The sequence below is a fragment of the Rutilus rutilus genome, assembly GCF_951802725.1.
Source record: "Rutilus rutilus genome assembly, chromosome: 24".
NCBI lineage: Eukaryota > Metazoa > Chordata > Actinopteri > Cypriniformes > Leuciscidae > Rutilus > Rutilus rutilus.
This window is the reverse complement of record NC_140228.1, coordinates 16,142,937-16,166,033: the sequence shown is the minus strand read 5'-3', so window position 1 is coordinate 16,166,033 and position 23,097 is coordinate 16,142,937. Positions and strand designations below refer to the sequence as shown.

Below are 23,097 nucleotides of genomic sequence, written 5' to 3'. Positions count from 1 at the left end.
CCATCTGTGCCAACCATAGCATGTTGAAATCCATTTGGCACTTTATTGTGTACTGTATTTTCTATTGCAGTAAATCTATCCCAACTAATGTTAAAGAAAACAAAAACAAGAAGGCATGTGGTTTAAAAGATGGCAAGTAAAAAAGCACATCTGTATGCAATACAGTTTCATTATTGTTCATTATTATCCAGAGCAGCTTACTATAAATAATTTGTGCGACCAAATCATGTTTTGCGCCAGTAACTGAAAAAGTTAGTAGCGCAAGTGCCACCAGTGGAAAAGGTTAGTGTAGTTCCCTGTATATATATATATATATATATATATATATGTGTGTGTGTATGTATATGTGTATGTATATGTATATGTATATATGTATGTATATATGTGTATGTATATATATATATATATATATATATATATATATATATATATATATATGTGTATATATGTGTGTGTGTGTGTGTATATATATATATATATATATATATATATATATATATAAAATATATAAATTATGATTTTTTTAAACATTTTTTAAATATATATTTGGGGGGTACCTAAATATACTGTATATATACAGTCAAACCAAAATGTATTCAGACACCTTCAATATTTCTCACATTGTCACAGTTTATTCGCTATAGTTTAGAAAATGGTAATAAAATATGACAAGAACTCAGAGTTATCAAATCAGTTGATGTTTCACTGGTTTTGGCCATCTAGTTTTGGCCGTTAGGGGCTGTTTACATGACACCATTTTCAACTAAAACCGTAAAACTTTTTATGCGTTTTGGCCGTTTGTTTACACGGAAGTGGCGTTTTGGGTGCCCGAAAACGCAAAGTTTTGAAAACAGGTTTCAAAGTGCACGTTTTTTTAAACCATAAAAACGTGAATCTCTGAAGACGATGACGTCACGCACATGTGCATTACGTGTTCAGTCTATTGTGTTTCATCGGCATCTAATGGCCTGGCAGCAGAATACAGCGTTTTTAGTCCTTTTCGCGGATCCGTGTGAATGGGGATCATTTTGACAATTGGGTCGTCTGTACGCGGAAAAACTCAAAGGAAAAACTTCTCCGTTTTAAGCATATCATTGTCATGTAAATGTACTCTTAGACCGTCTCACATTGAATCAGGCTGAATAGCTGTCAGCTGTTAAATTTAAGTACATAATTAGAAAATATCAATTTAGGTTAACCAATTACCAAACAATGCTTAATTCTGTTCAGTCTGTGGTGTTAAAAGGTCGCATTAGCAATTTAAGAAAAAAAAAAACACTTAAGCAAAACATGGCCAGGTCATAGTGTCTGAATAATTTTTGGTCCCAAATTTGTATACATTTTACCAGTAGTCCACTGTATGATGAATCTTTGGGTATAATATGTCACAGTTTACTTTATTTTACTATCCTCACTTACATAAATGAACTATAGTGTCCTGCACCCACTAGTAAAAAAAATATAAAAAATGATATCTGGTGTCTGATTAAATGTTGTTTTGACTGTATATATTGGTCATAAATTGATCATTTTGTTTGTTTTTGTTTTGTTTGTTTATTTATTTTTGTCATAAAGAAACCATATGTCTGATCACTTAAAAGCACGCTTTTCCTCGTTCAGCACAAGTATTATTCGGTTAGTAGCACAGATGGTGTCGGATGAGTTTTGTGTCAAACGTTTGGGGTTGAAAAGATAAAAATTAAAAGCAAGCACCACTAATTAGGGTGCAATGATAAGACTACTGTGACTGATCTGAGGACCGCCCAAATCTTTTGATTAAATATTTGCTTTTATCACATTATACATTCCTCTACCTTAGGGTTTATAAGGCACGGCTAGTGATTGGCTATTCAGTAGTCAGTGGATGCACTTTCAGCATCAGTGTCTGGATTTTTTTTTCAGCTGCCCTAAGGTTGTTAGATTATTAGGAGAGTAATATCCAGTCAGGTTCCCTAATGCTTCATTTACTGATCTAGGCAACTTTCTGAGATCAATTCAGTCTCATTTCTGTCTCACACTTTAATGATATTCCTCCTAGTGAATTGTGACTAAAAAGTGCTAATAAGCTAGCACATAAAGTCTCTTTTCGTCTTCATGTGATTCTCTGAGGATATTGGAAACCCTCACTCTTTATGTGAATAATAATAGAAGAACCCTCACTCTTTATGTTCCATTTGTCCAGATGTGAGTGAGTGGGGTTTATGTACAGTATGGCTATAAGTGACGCCCCCATGCTTTTTTGCTGATGATGAGAGATTGTACACACCGCAGCATTCCAGAAAGACTACGGTGTCACTAGTTCATTACTTATATTGTAGGTGTGAGCATATTGTGGGTGGCAAGGACAAACCAACCAATGTCACTGGCATGACACATCGATATATAGTCCCCCTATAAAAGTGTAAAATGTGTTGAATGAAATGCTATAACAGTGAGAAGATTTACTGAGCTGTTGAGTAACACATGAGCTTTTACCCAGTGCTTGAACTGGGGTGCTTCATTTACTTGTCTTAATGGAACACCAAGAGCTCATTAAATGTAAAATCACTTCGCTTTATAGTGCAAACTCCACCTGCTGAAAGGAGAACATTCTGTACTAATATTTGGAATGGTTTGATTCTACTTGATGTTACTTGGTTTATTCTATATTCTAGCAGTGTATTTGGAATAGTACTGTATACCTAAAATTAAAACTCTGTCATTTACTCTCCCTCATGTTGTTCCAAAACTGTTTGACTGACTTTCTGTGGAACACAAAGAGAAATTTTGAAGAATGTTGTGCTCTCTTTTTTCGATGCAATTACAATGAATGGAAATTAGAGATTTAAAGCTACAAAAATGATGCAAAGCCATCTAAAAATTATCATAAAAGTTAGCCGTTTGGATCTTCTGAAGACATATGATAGCCCTGTATGGAAGAGACGGAAATTGAACCGATTTTTCACTGATAGACTTTTCATTCAGTGACCTGTAAACCACTGTGACCAAATCAGTGAGCTGAGAACAGAATCCAATTGATTTGTGAATGATTCATTCAGACTGGTTTTGTGAACAGTCAACTGATTCACTGACAAGATCTTAATAAAAGAATGATTAAAAAAAAAAAAGTCGACAACTTGATGGATTCTATCTACTATCATGAACTGTGGTCACACAGAGTTATTGTATACCTTAATGTCAGGATTTAACGGAAGTAGCGACTGATCTTTTATTTCATACTGTAACACATTCAACAGATTATTAAAAAAGAAAAGAAAATGGGTTTCCATCCGCACTGTAAAAAATTAAAATTTACATTGCTTTTTAACTCATCAAAATATGTTATGCAATTTTATATGCAATGTTATACAAGATTCAGCTCAATTTATTAAGTCACTTTAATGTAATTTAAGTTGAAATAACTTAAACATCCAAGTTGATTGTACTTCAACATTTAAGGCAGGAACTTTATTTTTTACAGTGCTTCAGTTGTTGATTGGATGAAGGCAGATCTGAATGTGATAAGAAAGGGGGCGGGGTTTAAGTGGACGATGATTGGATGATATTTTGATTAAAAATTACAATATTTTTAAATGTTAAACATATGCATGTGGGTAATCATTTTCTATTTCATGCTGACTTATAGTAGTAAATTACACAAATCATATTAAACTCTTTTATGAAACTATTTTGGATATTCATCAAAAACTCACCTTTTATGTTCCACTGAAGAAAGAAAGTCATGCAGGTTTGGAAAGACATGAGGGTGAGTAAATGATGACAGAATTTTCTAATATTTCAAACAGTGAAAATGGGAGTCTGGTTGAGGAGAGGTGTGAAGTAAGCTTGATTAGGGTCAGATTGGGTGAGAGGAAAACAGATGGTTCGTTCTAACACCTCCCTGGTTTTTAGAGAGCCCAAAGGACCTGGCATGAGTAGATGTGCAGGTTATTGCCGTTCTTCGGGAACTCATCATTGCAACTTTTTGAAACCTCTCAATTTTGTGTTCAAGTTGAATTTCAAACGTAACCTTCTGTGTTCTCGTTGTTGATCTATCTGTGCAATTATCATCAATCTGAGGCTTTTCTGACCACAGAGATTGGTTGTTAAAGCAAACACAGTTTACCAGGTGATCTAGATTGATATGACATATGGGATGGGTGTGTTGAAACTGCCGAAATAAAACGATTATTTCGACAGAAGTGTCCATTTCCTGTGTGGAAATCCCAGTGTAATAGATTTCCAATGGGTGTTTTTGCTCTGTTCCCCTCTCTCTTAGATCTACTTGCGTTTCCTAGACTATGAGATGCAGAACTCCAATGAGTGTAAACGTAATTTCGTGGCGGTGTATGACGGCAGCAGCTCGGTGGAAGATTTGAGGAATAAGTTTTGCAGCACGGTGGCCAACGACGTCATGCTGGTGACCGCGCTGGGAGTGGTTCGCATGTGGGCCGACGAGGGCAGCCGAAAGAGCCGCTTCCGTATACTCTTCACTACCTTCCAAGAGCGTAAGCCTTACACACACACACACACACACACACACACACACACACACACACATTCACTGCACTTATAGCTCTCCGTTCCAACTCTCATGTGTTTACTGTATTTATTATTTAGGCCTACACTGAATGAATCTCATGAAGAAATGTATGGGTCATATTTAACATCAAAATGACAAGAAACAATCAGAAATGTCACTGCTGTTCAAATTGGAGTCTGTAAAAGAAAATATGTTTTTGAAAGTCTTTTATGCAAAACTTTGGTAAAACAGTAATATTGTTAAATATGCTGATTTGGTGCTCAAGAAATTTTTCTTCTGTCAGCATTGATAACAGTTTTTTTCAGGATTCTTTGATGAATAGAAAGTTCAAAAGAAAATCGGTAACACTTTACAATAAGATTCATTAGTTAAGATTAGTTCATGTATTAACTAACAAGAACTAACAATGAGCAGAACATTTGTTACTGTATTAGTTCATCTTTGTTAATGTTCGTAAATAAAAAATACAGCTGTACATTGTTAGTCCACAGTGCATTAACTAATGTTAACAAATACAACCTTTGATTTTAATAATGTATTAGTAAACGTTGAAATTAATATTAACTAAAATTAATAAATGCTGTAGAAGTAATGTTCATTCTTAGTTCATGTTAACTAAGGTATTTAACTAATGGTAACTAATTAACCTTATTGTACCAGAAAATCATTTATTTTAAATCTTTTGTAACTTAATAAATGTCTTTACTGTCACTATTGAGCCAATTAATGCATCCTTTCTAAATAAAATAAATAAAAATAAAAAATCTTACTGACTCCAAACTTTTAAATAGTATGTTTTGTATTTTATGCAGTGTAACATAATTTCCCAGCTAAATTCACAGAACTGAAATGTAGCACAAATCTCATTGTCACAATGAAAATCATCAAATTAAACATGCAAAAAGGCAATAGAACATTCTAGAATTTGCACAGACTGGTCAACTTTAATGCTCTGCCATGACGCTTTAAAGGTAAAGAACTTAAAGAACTTTATTTATATACCAATACATAATTAAAATGCAAGTACTCTGAAAAAGAGAGTATAAAAATCGAGTGTCTGTAGTCCTCGCAGGACTGCAATAAACACAGCTACTTATTCCATTCACTCCCACCCACTGCCTTCTGGGCTCCTTCCAAAGCCACGCCCCCAAAACACATGAACGTGCGACGCCGACCGCTCAGCTGGAGGACGCGTTTACCAGCGTCGAGCGGAGAGGAGCGCAGTGCTTGTAGTGACATCATGTCAGAATCAAATGTAATAAAATACCTAACTTTATCATTATGAATATAAACAACTAACATGGCCCATACACAAAATAATTATATTTGAAATATATTTTCTGGATATGTTTTGGAATATATGCAAATATTTGAAATTGGCCCAATAAATATATTTCATACTTATATTTCATATATTTTTGTTATATTTCAGAATATATTTCAATGTATTTGGAATATATGCCACATATATTTTTGACACTTTTGGGGACCCGTACAGAAAAAAATACATTGAAATATATTCTGAAATATAACAAAAATATATGAAATATAAGTATGAAATATATTTATTGGGCCAATTTCAAATATTTGCATATATTCCAAAACATTTCCAGAAAATATATTTCTTTTGTGTATGGGGGCTGTTAGTACTCACTATCAAGCTAGCATATCGATACTGGTAAAGTTTAAAATATATTGAGTTTGATTCGGTAACGAGCTAGTAACATAAGGCAAAGCTAAACAGGTTGCATTGATACACGGTTTCCCATTACCATCAGATATACTGTGATGAAGGTGAATTTCATGTAAGATTCATAACATATACGGTGGTTTGCATGTAAGGGCTTCCACGATGAAAGCACTGTTGGCTCTGATGAGGACTAACATTACACTCCGGAGACAAGTAGCCTACCTTTCTACCTTACTAGTTCCTTTTTTTTTGCCTTGTTTGCCTTCGCTGACTGTATATGCAGGTACTGGGAATTTTGACTGCTCTTTCTCTGCCATAATTGTGATTCTTCCTAGCTTCCGTGCCTCTCTCCGTGCTCGCGCATGTGTGCAGCTCCTGTAGCGGCAGGGGTGGTAGCCATGGTAGCGAGGGAGAGTGACAGACGCCCAGCCAATCATTTCATTCGTTCCGAATGGAAATAAGTAGCTGTGTTTATTGTGTCCTGAGAGGACTACAGACACTCGATTTTTATACTCTCCTTTTCAGAGTACTTACATTTTAATTATGTATTGGTATATAAAGAAAGTTTAAACAAATTTTGAAAACAAATTTTTTGAAAACAACTGCCGACCCTACCTTTAAGCTTGACGTCGACTAGTCACTGATCATGGCCTATAGAGGGCGCAACAGGATAAGAAATCTTTAAAGTCCACTTTTATGCTCTGTTTCCAACAGTTAACCCTTAAAGGGGTGGTTGATTATGATTTCACTTTTCTAACTTTAGTTAGCGTGTAATGTTGCTGTTTGAGCATAAACAACATCTGCAAAGTTACAATGCTCAAAGTTCAAAGCAAAGGGAGACATTTTCTTTTAAAGAAATTGCTTTTTAAGGACTACAACAAATGGATGGTAGGGACTACACGAGCTTCCCAAAGACCCAAAGACAAAATAACTAATAAAAATAAGCTGTTCTTTAAGAGCAATAGCGCTGTGTCATATGCTATAGTTGTGCACAAGGCAACCCGTGTTCGAGTCTCAGCTCGAGGTTCAGGCTTATTTGTTCATTAATGACATCATCAGTGACTAGTCGGCGTATAATCTGAAGTCGTTCAACCCCTAATATTCTGCATATATATACTGTATATTCCCTTTGGTTTTGGGTTGAAATAAGAGCTTAACATTTCTTGACAATTTTCATGAAACCCATCTCACCTCACAGCAAGTATGGGTTTTACACCCTTGTGTACATGTTTGTGCAAAATTTGACAAGCACTGACATCTAATACTTCTGTATTTATTCCCTGTTTTATGAACACACACTTAGCAAAAATGCTCTCCCACTCTCATTTTCACCAGCACATTCATACCTGACAGAACGCTAAACCGAGCAGGACTTGGGAAATGAAAATAGCTCATCCATGTATCCAAGAAACACGGGCCATTTATTTAGCTGGTCATGTCCTGCCAGAGATTTGAGCCACAAACACACGATAAATCTCTCATAACCCTGCTGAACATACCAGCAAACTGGTTTATACTGATGTTTATACTGGCGCTGGTATACTTTTTGCTGGTTAGAAGGTGGTGGACCCCCACAGCCATGTTGTTCATCAACAAAAATTGTTTAAAGGGTTTTAAAAAAGGGTTAAAAAGTTTAAAGGGATAGTTCACCTAAAAATAAAAATTCTGTAATAATTTACTCGCCATCATGTCATTCCAAACCGGTAAGACTGTCTTTCTTCAGCAGAACACAAAAGAAGATATTTTGAAGAATGTTGGTAACCAAACCATTTTGGTTACCATTGACTTCTATTGTAAGCACAAAGAACGCTTCTCAAATTATCTTCTTTTATGTTCCACAGAAGAAATTCATACAGGTTTTGGAATTACATGATGGTAAGTAAATGATGACAGAGTTTGTATCTATCCCTTTAACTCACACAGACAGTCTTTTCTAATAAAGCAAGGACACAAGGTGTAATACATTCTCGTTCGAAATGAGGCACATAAACTATTTGATATTTAAATTCTACATTACATTGCATTACACTGTAGCCCTGTAAAATCAGTTGCATACCTTCCCATGCTGAATATAACGATCACTTCCCCTGTTCCCTCCGCTAAGTAGCCTTTATAAAACCATGGGCTGCATGGGAGACCACAGATGCACATAATAACAGGATTATTCATTTAAGGGATAAGCTGTTCCTGCTGGGACAGAGCGTTTTATAGGAAACATGGGTTCTGCGGTGGTGCCCCGCCACCCGGGCGTCTTTGAATCGGTGGTCCTGCGCAGTTACAGGCACGTCTCTCCGGGTGGCAGCGCTAGCAGCTTCAGAAACTATAAAGCGTAATGGGGGAGGAGAGAGAGAGAAAAGAAGGAACTTGAAGGATGGGCCCTCTAAAAGAGGATGAAGTATTGTGGGACAGAAGAGGAGCGATAAAGATTGAGTATCTGGCTATGAGAGGAAGTGCTGAGAGAGAGAAAGTGAATATAGGGTGATAAAATGTGAGTTTAATGTTTAGCTGGTAGCACACTCATCATTGGTGCACATTGCCGGCATCAAACGGCTTTCTTTGTAATGGTCTCAACACCGTTCCAGTGACGTCCCATCGCCATTTGTCTTGTCCCAGTGGTCCCTAAAAAGGACCCCAGCCTAAGCACGCTGTGCCGATGCTGATGGGTAAAAGATTAAAAGGAAATGATGCCAACATCCTCACTGTGCACAGAAATAGCAGTGTATATATACTGTAGCAGTATAATTTATATATAAGTATATATATAAACAAATGCTAAATAGAATAAAATTATGAAATTTGTGTAACTTTCCCAGCACTAAAAATACATATATACTACTTTTCATTTTGTACTGCGATTCCCATAGTTCAGGGTTTTTTTGTATTCATAATGCACTAGGATTTAGAGGTCAACTGATGTGCATTCACTGACACTGTACCCATAATTCAATGCACAGAGGAATGTAAAGCCCAAAACAAGCCACAATTATACATATTGGTTATGGCAGTTAGGGCTATGGGGTGCTGGGATTCCACAATTTTTTTTGTAAAATAAATACATTTTATATATAATTAATTGTATATAAATTATATACTCAATATATATATATATATGTGTGTGTGTGTGTGTTTATAATTTGGTATAATTTGGTTATATAACAATAACTTTTCAGATTTTATTAAAATATTTATTTTAATAAAATACAATAAATATCTTTACATGCATTCAAATATATATATAAATTATGATTTTTTTTTTTCTTTTTACTATCACAATATTTCTTTGTCACACAATATAAAAGTTCCTTTTTACATGAAAAATATATAGCCTTCTTTATATTTTAGCAAAGTTGTTCCTTGCAAGGTGATCATCTTATTTGAGGGTCCTTCCTTGGCATCAACAAGTTTAAAAACCCCTGGCGCTGAAAATAGTAAATGAGCAATACCAGACAGCAGCATATAGCAGCACAGCTTCCACTTCTTCTGATTGATTGCGGGGCTTTAATGGACATTACTGTGCGTTTAAAGAGAGAGGCGGATATCCTGAAGCATGCGGGAGAAGAATGGTTGAGGGAATGAGTCTGTGGTTTTGGTTCTGAGGCCCTTGAGGGTGCAGAAAACACATAGTGCTCTTTCTGAGATGGAAAGATGCAGCTGTGCGTCTGCGTCAGTCTTGGTGAATGGCGATAGGTGGATTTGTGTAGGAGCCCAGTGTCTTTTGTGCAGCCCTATCCAGTGAATGAACACAGGATGTGCGGTTGCCCGGGTAACACCCCTGCATAACTTGCCTAGGCACTTACTTATGCACTCGCTTTCTCCCTCTGGTTTGCTATCCTCAGCAGCTGAACGGGGGAAACCACCATCCACTGAAAATAGTCTTGCCCGGCATACCTTTAAATAAGTGAAACTGTATGTGCTTGCTCTACTACAGAAGCAAAGTATGTTTTTAGATGAGTGACCGAGTGGTTTCAACTTTTTTTTACAACCAGATTCTTGCATATATGACTAATTCAACATATTTGAGAGCCTTTCAATCTGATAACACACTGAATGAATGAAAAATGATGTTGGATTCACTCAGAAATTGCTAGAAAATGTCACAAGTAATTAAGAAACTACAAGTAACATTGAATTGAACATGACATATTGAAGTTGCAAGACGGAAAAAGTATTTTGCTTCTAAAACATACTTCAGTAATCTTTGTTTTATTTAGAACTTCAATATATATATATATCGTTCAATATATATATATTGTGCAGGACCTTTATTTTTTAGCAAGTCAAGGCCTGTCCGCATTGTTATTTTGTAAGATTGTGTAATTAATGCACTGGTTTATGTGTAAACAGCCACTTTACATTAAGGTTTCATTCAGTTAACATGAATTACCAATGAACAAACGCCTATCATTTATCGCACTGTGAACTAACATGAACAAACAATGTAGAATTGTATTTTTTATGATCTGTAACATTAACATATTAATAAATGCTGTAAAAAATATATTGTTAAATGATGGTTCATTTTAGCCAATGCATTAACTAATCTTAACAAATGAGATCGCATTGTAAAGTGTTATCACTTTTATTGTATGGTCTCTGAAAAATAATTTCTATGGAGGTTGAAGCGCCTTTTAAATGGATAGTTCACCCAGAAATGTTTACTCATTTACTCACCCTCAAGTTGTTCCAAACCTGTATGAATTTCTTTCTACTGAACAAAAAATAAGAGTAGCCAAACCCCATTGACTTCCATAGGGATTTTTTCCTATATTATGGAAGTCAATGGGGTCCCATCCCATCCAAGAAAGTAAGTCCAGTCTCTTTCAGTGCCTTATTTAGGAGAAATACAGGGCTGCAGCGCCACCTTGTGGTGGGAAGTGGAACTGTATCAGAAAGTGAAGGCGAGAGTCGTGAGGAGGACACTTCTGGAATGATGAGTCATTCTAATTTACGTTGTTATTTCTCACCTGGGAACAGGTCGAGAATACTGTCATTAATAAATCCTCAAGGTACATTCAGTCAACCTTGAAGCTGCTATTTTAAGTTTTTTTGTACGAACTAGGTGATCTATGTCCTGCAAAATGTTAAGTGAGGCATGTGGGAACTGGCCTCACATTGGTGGGCGTGTTGCACGCGAGGTGATTGAGACCGAAGCCCCGCCCCTTCTGCAAGTCACCTTGGCTTTAATTGAGCCTTCAGATAGTGATGTTGTAAATGTTATGAGAGGTTGTCTTCATGCGTACTTCCTCATTTATCATTTTATAATTTCAGCTGAGACGTTCATTCTTTTTTCAGCTCAAATGGAGACTGCTTGAACACTCTCCCTAATATATTTTTCACACAAATAATGGATTAATCTTCTTTGATCTTGAATGATATTAGTGCTTTTGGAAATATTCAAGTACTTGCAGTTTGTGTCTGCATTAGTTATCATCACCACATCTTGGCAAGTAGAAACTTGTGAAATTATTGAATGCATTTTTATCTATAGTAGGCCTAATTTAAATAGAATTTTATTCAGTGTATATGCATATATCGACTCTTTCTTGAGGTAAAACCAGACTAATATTAATAGAAATATTACAAAATATCTGTGCATGCTTCTACAGACATGGACTTGTTTCCATGCATATTTGAAGAGCTGTATTAAAATTCATGCATAGCAGAAGGCAACAGAATTTGATTTGGTTGGTTTGAGTAATGGGTTTCTAAATTTGAACTGTATTGATGCACAGACACAGTCAGATAGACATCCAGTGTGATTTGTGAGATAAGATTATAGACAGCGTCTTATTAACAGGAAGAAATGACGTGTAATATGACATTAGCATTATCCGTTTTTCCCTCTCATCAGCTCCCTGTGAGGCAGATACTTTCTTTTGCCACAGTAACATGTGTATCAACAACACGCTGGTGTGCAACGGAGTCCAGAACTGCGTCTACCCTTGGGACGAGAACCACTGCAAAGGTAAATTGCACTTTTATTTAAATATCCTCTCAAATCTTGAGTGGTTTACGAGTCGCCCTCGTTTTTCTCTAAATGATGATCAATACTTGAGGAGAAGAATTGTCTTCAAATTTGTCCCCTTTTTGTTCATGTTTTATAGCTAGTCAATCAAATATATCTTCACAAACCCACAGCTGTTAAAAAAATACCTTGTTATAAAGCCTTCAAAATTCTAGGGTTCATTGATTGATTTTGCACGGTAATGCTGCTGCTGGGAAAAATGAGCAGGCCAATAGAAATTCATTTGTATATGTGAATGACTGTGGCTCTCGCTGGATTTGAATAAGTGCAGTTCAGCTATATCGTGCTTATATTTCACATAAGCTGTCCAAGCTAAATTAACTAAAAGTTGATAAAAAATGCTGCTGGGATCCTCCATATAAAGAGAATTGTTTTTGCTCAGCTTGTTTTCCACAGTACTAGAGAAATATTGGAGAAATTGTTTTAAAAAAGGCCTAAAACTTTGACATTTTGTCTAAAACATCTTTGACAGATGTTTGACTGACAACATCCTTTGGAAGTTGAACACAATTTATCAGTTATTACCAATTAAATGTAGTATTTAATTAATGTAATACTCAAGTTAGTTGAATAATATTCATATTGGGGGTCCACTGATTTTTTTTTTTTTTTAGGGTTCTCCTTATCTTCAGTTATTAATTAAATATGTTTAACACATTTTTTAACACATTTACTAAAGTAGGCTTGTTTCATTTTGCTTTCTAAAGTTCAATTGTAAATCATGATATTAGCCTTAGTTTTAAACAGTAATAAAAAGAAAAGTTAAAAATAATACAAAATAAAATATTACAAAATAGTTAATTTTTTGTTTTATGTTATTTATTAAATATCATATAATTTAAATCAACTTTATAATACAATTCTTATTATTTTCCCCAGACCAAGATGAATAGTAAAAACAAAAAGTATAGAAAGAAAAAGTAAAAAAGTCAACAAAAAATACTATATTCATATTAAAATATACAAAGACCATGCAGATAATATTGAAATAATTTATTTTGGTTTTGGTACAATGACATTATAAAAGACAAATTATTTCATTTTGAAAAATATAATAATGCCTTAGTTTGGGGGTTGTCTGCACATCTGAATGCAAATGCTTCTCTCCTCTGAACCAAAGCCAGCGCAGATGTTATACGCTCACTGTGCTACATAAATGTCAACGCTCTCCCATTATAATGATTTACTACTTCTGTGTGCTGTTTGTAATCTCTTTGATACAACTGTTTCAACAGAAGGTAACCCACGGTGACATTGCATGCCTGCAGTAATCATTTATTATGCTTCTTGTTGTGTTTTGCAGAAAAGAGGAAAGCCAACATCCTGGACAACCTCAATAACACCAACGGCACCATCATCGGCGTGACGTGCTGCATCGTACTGATCCTGCTTGTCATATCTGTGATCGTTCAAATCAAGCAGCCACGGAAGAAGTACATCCTGAGGCGGGAAGACTTTGACCCCACCATGTTCCAAGAGGTGTTCCAGGAGCCACCGCATTATGAACTGTGCACTCTCCGCAGCGCGGCGGCCACATCCGCGGACCTGGCCGAGCTGGCCGAGGACTTTGAGAGCTACCACAAGCTGCGGAGCGCCTCCTCGCGCTGTGTCCACGAGCATCACTGCGGTTCCACGCAGTTGTCCAGCAACAAGGGCAGCCGCACCAACCTGAGCGCCCGCGAGGCGGCGGCGGCCATCCTGACGGACCTCCCACCACAACCCATGCGGCCGCTTCCTCCCCAAACCAACCGCAGGAACATTCTGGTAATGAGACACACCTACTCACAAGATGCCGCAGATGCCTGTGACCTAGATGATGACCTGGAGGAAGTGCCCACCACTAGCCACAGGCTGTCCAGACACGAGAAAGCAGTGCAGCGGTCAGTATCCATTGATTTTTGATGATACAAATTCATCCTAATGCACATTTTGGAAGGATTTACTCCCACTTTCATTTTTATTCCTCTTTAGCTCCTCTAATCAGCTTCTCATTGTTTGTTTGTTTTAGCTATCTTATCTTTTTCTTTTTTGTTTGTTTTTTGTTTATTTTTTGCTTTGATATTCTCTTTTTTGTCACTGAGACAGCATCACAGTCAGAGCTGAGTTTGTAAAAGCTGTAGAAATGCAGAAGATGCATTAAGCAAATGCCTGCAGTAAGGCTGACACTTCTAAATTTTTATGTTCAGCTAAAGACATGCTATATTAAGATGGAACTGAGAAATAAACAACCTTTTTTGGGTCCGTTTTCAGGGAGAATATATGTGAAATTATCCAAAAGGGTTTCTGTTTTAACCCGCAGTAGAACTCTACACTGTGTCATGGAGTTGATGCTATGGGAACGCTTCTCGTGAGCCGGTGTCTGAAGCATGTGTGTTACAGAACAATTTTTATTGGATAGCGCAGCCAGGTGACGTCACAGGTGCGCTGGCAGAGTATATAAGGGCGCTTAGAAAGAATGTCATCAGCTTCTTTGTCTCCTAGCTCTTCAGCTCTCAGGCCAGATCCGGAAGCCTACTCGGCGGCTTCTTCCGATCTGACGGAGAGCATGCTATTGGCCTGATCTAGATCTGAGGAACTAGATGTAATGGGAGTTGAGGCGGATGTTTTGAGTTAGTCTGTTTTTTCCCTCACCCCCACACATGAGGAGCTGGTCAACGTAATGACCTGCTCCGTGGCCAAGTTAAAATTAGATTGATCTATGGAGAGAAAGGAATCTGCCCTAAGCAGGCTGGATGAGCGATTCCTTGCGGGTCATAAGCATCCCTCTCCAGTAAGCCTTCATTTCCTCCCAAATATCCACACTAAGGTAGCGAGATCATGGGGGAAGCCATTTTCGGCTCGTAATGAACAGTTATGCCAACGTTAAAGGCACACTATGCAGTTTCCGTTTTTCTCAAACAGCGACCCCTAGAGTCACTGTGGAGTACTTGTATTTAACGTTACTGACGTAAATACCACTCACGCAGAGCCGTCTCTGCACTCTTTGACCGCGCTTTCTTCGTTTTCTTTGTCGACTCTGCCATGATTCATGTCTGAAATGCGTGCTAATGTCTTCCATAGAGGCTGCTTCATATGTTGTTGATGTATGTGACGTCGTGCCGTAAAGCAAGTCGTGATTCTCGCCAGATTTGTCGGGGCGCCACCTCTCAAACTTGCATTACTGTTTTTGCCAGCCCCCCCTCTTTGCTATCGGGATGATTCGCCCTACTACGAGTTTGTTTACCATCGAAACGATTTCGAAGCTGTTATATTAAGGTACAAATCTTGCATAGTGTGCCTTTAAGGGGCTCGATGAACATGGATTGGGATGCCCCAGGTTGAGGAGTCGCTTGTGAGCTATCTTGTCCCTGTGCGGCGTCCTCATGGAAGACTCCAACCTTGCCATCGAAGCCACGATAAAGCCATTCCCATATATGGATGGGCAGTACAGTAAGGAGAATGCCACTTCTGCGTCTCACTCCTTCATTTGATGCCCCTCCAGTCTATACCTGGAGGTTATAAGTGGGGACATAGCAGGGGACTATGTTGGCATGTTTTCGGTTTGCAAGGAGTATTGGGAGTATAAAAGTGGACTCTGTCGCAGCTTGCAGCACGCTCTCTGTCGTTTGATGGAACTGTAGGAATGCGCTCCACTCTGTCAGTGGCTTCTCCGGTAGGAGAGGTAATATTCGGACGACTTTCAGTTCTCTAGGCCCGCGTTCACACAGCAAAAGAATACGGTTGTCTGTCCTGTATTTGAGTCCTTAATATGGTTACGTTCACACAGAGTTCAGTTATTTAGTTATTAGAGTGACAACTGCATTCTATAACAGAACTCACCTGTAAATTTTAAATTTTCAGGATTTACAACGCGTTCTCGGAAAACCTGCACTGTATGAATGGAACCAGACTGTCTGTCACGTCATACAGTGCGAGAGACGCTCTGGAATACAGACAGTATTCCAGACGCTACTGTAAGTTGCTGTAAGAGGTTGGGCAGTCACGCCCCTGTGATGATCGGTGATAGAGAGCAAGGACTTGGAGCTGGATGTGATGCTCCATCCCGATGCTCTTTCACTAGATCTCCCTGAAGAACATTACCATGTTTCTTGGGTAGAGCAGGAAGTTGAGAGAAGGGTGTTCTCTCCTGAGGCCTCTACTGGTCCTTTGGAATGGATGCTTAATAATTCTTCTCTGGGAGGAGGTGGTCCCTCTGGAATTATGGCTGAGGGTCCAGGTGGCAGTTCTCTAGTCTGCCCCTCCTCTTTGGTTGCAGACGCAGTGAGGCTGCGATCTACATATTCAGTTCTACCCCGGCATAGATCATATAATATGGGTGATATTGAGCTGCAGATATTGCCTCAGGCTGTAAGTTCTGGGTCACTAGGTGCGCTAAATGGCAATCTTTAGCTACGGCTTAGTTCACTAATGATTTAACTGCACAGTGAGCAGGCATTTGGGCAGTATGGTATAGTGGGTATTTCGTTCCTATAGCGTGAACTCCATTACGCAGTGTAGAGTTCCACTTTGGAAGGGAGTATCTCAGGTTACGACTGTAACCATGGTTCCCTGAGAAGGGGAATGAGACACTGCGTCGTGTTGCCATACTTTCGGCATGCCTGTACGGCTTCCTTCAGAAAAATTAGGCTGATAAAGTTTTTTCTTGGCACCTACATATACTCAGCTGGCATGCCTGTGACGTCACCTGACTGCGGTAGCAATCAAAATTGCCACGTAACACACACATGCATCAGACTCCGGCTCACGAGGAATGTTACCACAGCATCAACTTAATGGCGCAGTGTCTCGTTCCTTTTCTCAGGGAACCATGGTTATAGTCGTAACCTGAGACTTTATGTAGACTATTGTTGAGAAGTTTGGGGTAAGTAATATATACATATTTTTAAAGTTATTCAGCAAGGATTCTTTCATTTGATCAAAAGTGACAGTAAAGACATTGTAATGTTATTTCTATTTCAAATATATGTTAATATATATATATAAATAATTATTAAGCAGCATAACTGTTTTCAACATTGATAATAATAAGAAATGTTTCTTGAGCACCAAATTAGCTTATTAGCATGATTTTTGAAGGATCATGTGACACTGAAGACTGGAGTAATGATGCTGAAAATTCAGTTTTGCCATCACAGGAATAAATTACATTTTAAAATATATTAAAATAGAAAAAACAACTATTATAAATATAAGTAATATTTCACAATAATAATGTTTTTACTATATTTTTGATCAAATGCAAAATTGCCTTGGTGAGCATAAGAGACTTCTTTCAAAAACAATTTAAAAAAATATATTTCCGACCCCGAACTTTTGAACAGTAGTGTGTATTCTTGACTTAATGAAAATTACAGGGTTTATGAAACAATTTTAAGAACTAGACCCCAAACAAATGAAATGTGCATTATAATTCCTTATGCAAAAAATACCATTAAACATACAAGCAATGATATTCCAGGTTCTGCCTCATTGGGTCTCTAAACAAACATGAATCTGAGTACAACACAACTAGGGTGTAACAGACAATCTGAAGGTAAGACTCTTTAAACACACTCAATTTTATGTATTTAAATGTTTGTCTAGTCAGTGTCTGTGAGTCAGTGTCGTGTTTTTTTTTTTTTGTGGGTTTTTTTCTTTCTTGTACTATTTATTTTGTGTTTTGTCATAACCCTTCATCATTGCCATTGAGATGGTCATCATAGGACATATGACCATCTTGCTTATTGGTGAGGTCCTTTTATATGTTGCTTGTCATGTTTTCTTTCTTTTATTTGTTTTGGCAAATTCAAGTACTGACAAGGTGTCAAAAAGTATGGGTCAGCTGAAGCACATCACTTTGTTGAGGGTCATCCATGATTGTCTTGCATACACTTTGAGCCATTATTCAACCCCACTGAGAGGAAATTGCAGTTTGTGAACAAAAATAGGAAAAAATAACTTTAAAGGAAATTAAAAACAAACAAAAACCTGCCATTATTTACTCACCCTTACTTTTTTCAAGTGAAACACACAAAGGTGAGTTTAAAAAAAAGAATAATATCCTGGCTTGGCAAAAAAATTATAATTTACCAGTATTCATTTAGTATAATTTATATATTATTATCGGGTAACACTTTACAATATTAGTTAACATGAACTAAGACCAACATGAATTTTGCATGTGCAAAAACACATGGGAAACGTGGTAAATGCACTGTGAACTAACATGAATATGATTTTTTTAACTAACGTTAACATAGGTTAATAAATGCTGTAAAAATAAATAGCTCATTCTTAGTTATTGCATTAACTAATGTTAACAAATTAGACTTAAAGTTTTACCTATTATAGTATATTTATTATTTTGAATTTGCTTTTATTTTACATTTTTGTTTTAATTTTAATTTTTTGTTTAAGTTCTAATAATTTTGTTGTGGTTTTGTATTTTTTTATTATTATTTTTAAATATTTCTATATAGCTTTAAGTATTTAAGTTTTAGTACTGAAACATTTATTTCTGTTTGTTGTTGTCAGCAAGCGGTTGAAAATAAATGCTGAATCTATTTGCAAGCAGTTCTATAATCAAATCAGACTCAAAATTACACTTCTTCAGGATATCAGGAAACAAGAAATCAGCTTTATGCCAATACATTTTTTTAAGTTAAAAAAACTCACCTTTTTGTATTACACAGAAGAAAGGAAGTTTGAAACAACATGAGGGTGGGGAAATATCCATTTAAAAAAAAGTCTTTAATTTATGATAGCTTTAAATTAAAGAAACACACATTTGTGTCCACTTTCAAAACACTCTTTTACCAATAAATGCATTTTACTGATAATGAGATATACTTTGATGTGTTAAATACATGAAGTTTTTGACAGTCTTGATGATCAACAAAAAGCAGCATTTCTTCATATTAATGGTGATTTTGTTGTTTGTGCTTTGCAAATGATTTTGTGTGTGTCGTACTGTGTAATGTGCAATGCTGTGTTTTTCTCATCTTCCATCATGCATTGTCTCCATCGTGTAGACTTCTTGAAAATAGTGCAATCCTGGATCAGTACGAACGGGCTTCAATGAAATATGAAAATGTGGACCGGAGATATACACCAGCATGATAATAACATGGACATTTTAAAGACAAATTTATCAAAACAACCTGCAGATGTAAAGGAGGACATGGATTCAGTAACAAAGGAAGTGACTGTGTTGAAATCGCTTTAACATGTAGCTCCTAATTTACTCGCATAAGCGTTTTATTTTATTTTATTTTTTAAGGTTACTTATTTAGGATTGCAGAACATTACATGAAAGTTTGTTCATTTACATGAATAAATGTGAATCAGTGCTTTCAGGACTGTTGTAGTGCATGCATTTTATTGTCATGTTTTGCCACCAAACGTCTTTATATTTGTTCAAATGCTTTTAAGACATTGGGTATTTCTGACTTTTAGCAAACACTTTCTATCCACATAATTGTCTGAAAGACACTTTAATGTTAAGATTTGCATGCATATTTCCTTCATCATTTTTAAGTGAGTGACTGTGCATTTAGGTACAGCATCAAACCCAAGACTAATTTATTGTTGATAGGTTTAATTACAAAATATATATATTAAAGCAAATGGAATGACACTATACCCTTCCCCTCCCCTATAGTTTACTGCTATACTTACTAACTGCATGCTAAAATCATCAGAGTTATAAGATCTAAAGTATGATTCAATATGGGATCTTTCATTTACATAAATACTTTTTTTTAATACTGTAAACACTTTCAGTTGCTGATGTTTAGGACAAATGAAGGATGACAGTAAGTTAACATTTGCTACATTTTAGTAGCACACAAACTTTGTATGTTAACTGTGTTCAAACTTTTGTAGATGCCGAATCATCAATACAAGCTCTGTCAAAGAACAATAAACTATTATTATATAAATAATGACATTAGTAATTATAAATCTTAAGTTTATTTTTCATACTTTTGTTTGTGTGATCCATTAACCTGCAGATGTGAGATGAAAAGAGCATTATAAAACCCCAAGACCTCAAATATCTCATTCTCTTTCTTTCTCTCTCTTTCTCTCTCTCTCTTACACACACACACACACACACTATGGTAAATGTCCCTGATTTTATTTTTAGTCATCACACTAATTCAAATGAATTGTCAGTGTTTCTGTATGTCTGTTCATTGTCATTACATTTTTGTTTTAGAATTTAAACTGTATAAAGGAAAATAAATGATACTGAGGAATGAATGATTTACATTATGGATGAATTTCCACTTTCTTATATGTAGACAAAATGTCATCTGAAGTGGAAGGCACAAAGGTTTGTTTCAACTTTTTACTTCTATAAGTTATATACTTTCGTGTTTTATGTTTATTTGTTTTAAATGGCATTTTATGTGTGGCATAAATATAACTTTTTACATTGTGTACAAATGAATAGGCTTGCAGCCTCACTATAATGCACTTTAAATGCAACATGACAAATTAATATTTCAGCTAATGGATTTGTTTGTGACTTTTTAGGGTGCATTGAATTGATCAAAAGTGACAGTAAAGAAATTTACGTTACAAAATATTTCTATTTCAAATTAACGCTGTTTAAAGGAACACTCCACCGTTTTTTGAAATAGGGCTTATTCACTTTCTTTCCTACATTTAGATAGGTGGGCAAATGCATTTTTGTCTCAGTGCATGCATTGTTTTAGTTTGACAGGGTCGGCGCTAGCTTAGCTTAGCATAATGAATGGAATCCTTTGTTGCCAGCTAGCATGTCCTGAGTAAAAGTGATATAAAAAAAAAAAAAAAAAAAACGAATTACTTCTTGTGGCCTGCGTATTCACAACGAGTACAAATAGTGATGCAGATTAACACTAGGCGATTTCCTAGGCAGATATTGACTTATATATTAAGGACTATATTAGGGGGAAGCACAGGCGAAGCACTGCTACTTGGGCGTGATATCTCTGCGCCCAAGTAGCAGTGCTTCGCCTGTGCTTCCCCCTAATATAGTCCCAAGTCAATATCTGCATAGGAAATCGCCTAGTGTTAATCTGCATCACTATTTGTACTTGTTGTGAAAACACAGGCCACAAGAAATAATTAGGTGGGTTTTTTTTTATTTTATATATTACTTTTACTCATGACATGCTAGCTGGCAACAAAGGATTCCATTCATTATGCTAAGCTAAGCTAGGGCCGACCCTGTCAAACTAAAACAATGCATGCACTGAGACAAAAATGCATTTGCCCACCTATCTAAATGTAGGAAAGAAGGTGAATAAGCCCTATTTCAAAAAACGGTGGAGTGTTCCTTTAAGCTTTCTATTAATCAAAAAATCAACAAAAAATATTAAGCAACTGTTTTCAACATTAATAATAAGAAGAAATGTTTTTTGAGCACCAAATCAAGAGTGATGATGCTGAAAATACAGCCTGCCATCACAGGAATAAATGACATTTTAAACAATATTAAAAAGTGTTCTTTTAAATTGTGATTATTGTATTTTTGATCAAATAAATGCAGCCTTGGTGAGCATGAGATGTGGTTTGAACAATACAATCAACGGTGGTGTACATATTCTTTTAAACATGAATGTTAATGATCTGAAGTTTAATAGTATGTTCATTTCTTTACAGGCTATCACATCGTATCCTTTACTGACATCTTGTGGAAGCAGCCTCTAAGAACTTGAAGGGGTGCAACATAGTGACAAGTTTGCTTTTTTGTCATTTTTTTTTAGAATTATACGGGGAATATCTCGACACCGACTTGTGATCTAAAGCTGATACTGTGAAGCTCTTGGGGACTAAAAACTATTTTTCAGACACTGGACTGAAACAGAATCCACAAACTGATGTACATTTTTCATTCAGTGGAATATGAATCAGACATGTTTTTGTTTCCTCTGATTTGATGATTGTAATGTTCAGATTATTTTTCAATACAAACTGTAATGTCCTGAGTATAGGTGCATAACATTTTTACTTTGCAGAAAGCATAGATCAAGACCTTTAAAATATTGCCAAACCGTATTAAGATACTTGAACCGACTGATAAACAGGTAGTTTGTAATCCTCCAGGTCAGGAGTGATTTTACTGTGACTATTGCCTAGTTAGATGTATCTGACTAGCATCTCAGATGTTAAAACACAAGACTTGTTCTCTTAATGCTCAACATTAAGGTCAGTTATGGTCATGTCTATGCATACAGTAAAATATACTAAGTGTGCCGAGCAATTGGTATCAGGTTGCTTACCGATAAGAAATGTCAGAATATTTCCCTTACGATTTGAGAAACAGAAACCTATTAATTTGACACAACGCATTTAGTTAATATGTTTGATTGATGCTGGACAGATTGTTTTAAATAAAGTGAAACAAAAGTGTTGTTTTGGACAAACATTGCATGGAACTTTATTATGAATGACTGAATTTATGATGTATGACTGAATCAACTATTTATAGTTGATTTTATATCAAAGGTTTTTAGAAAAGAGGTTTGAGCCGTGTGTTAAATAGTTGTGATGTATACATTGATTACAAATAAGAAAACAAATATGAACGTGAATAAACTATTTAATTTATTCACTTTAATTTACCCCCAAAATAAATGAAACGTTCATCAGTTTTGCCATTGAGACAAATAATGTTTCATAAACTTTATAATGTTGCCATAGTTGTATTTCAGTATTTCCAATATACTTTAGAAACTTTCAGATGTTCAGATTATATTGTAAAACCTGAATAAAACTTGGTCTAGTCTTGTTTTTGTATTTTAAAAAAGATATGAAATATTGACGTTTCTGATACAAAAAAAATGGTGAATTGAGGGTTTTTGGGTCATAAGGTCAAATGGGACAGTATAC

At 36.1% G+C, this 23,097-nt stretch overlaps 1 protein-coding gene across 3 annotated transcripts in view; it reads left to right on the top strand.

The window, feature by feature from the left end:
- neto1l (neuropilin (NRP) and tolloid (TLL)-like 1, like) overlaps window positions 1–22,628 on the top strand; it is a 113,975-nt gene extending 91,347 nt beyond the window's left edge. Inside the window, exons 7-12 of one of the 3 annotated variants that reach the window (XM_084399068.1) lie at window positions 4,259–4,487; window positions 12,064–12,177; window positions 13,541–14,117; window positions 17,696–17,770; window positions 20,520–20,551; window positions 21,868–22,628. In XM_084399068.1, coding sequence (XP_084255194.1) covers window positions 4,259–4,487; window positions 12,064–12,177; window positions 13,541–14,117; window positions 17,696–17,756 — 981 coding nt within the window. In that variant the 3' untranslated portion in view covers window positions 17,757–17,770; window positions 20,520–20,551; window positions 21,868–22,628. Of the gene's footprint in view, window positions 1–4,258; window positions 4,488–12,063; window positions 12,178–13,540; window positions 14,118–17,695; window positions 17,771–19,247; window positions 19,350–20,519; window positions 20,552–21,867 lie in introns of those variants that run through there. The other 2 variants (XM_084399070.1, XM_084399069.1) reach the window with 2 other exon arrangements.
- The last annotated feature ends 469 nt before the right edge of the window (window positions 22,629–23,097 follow it).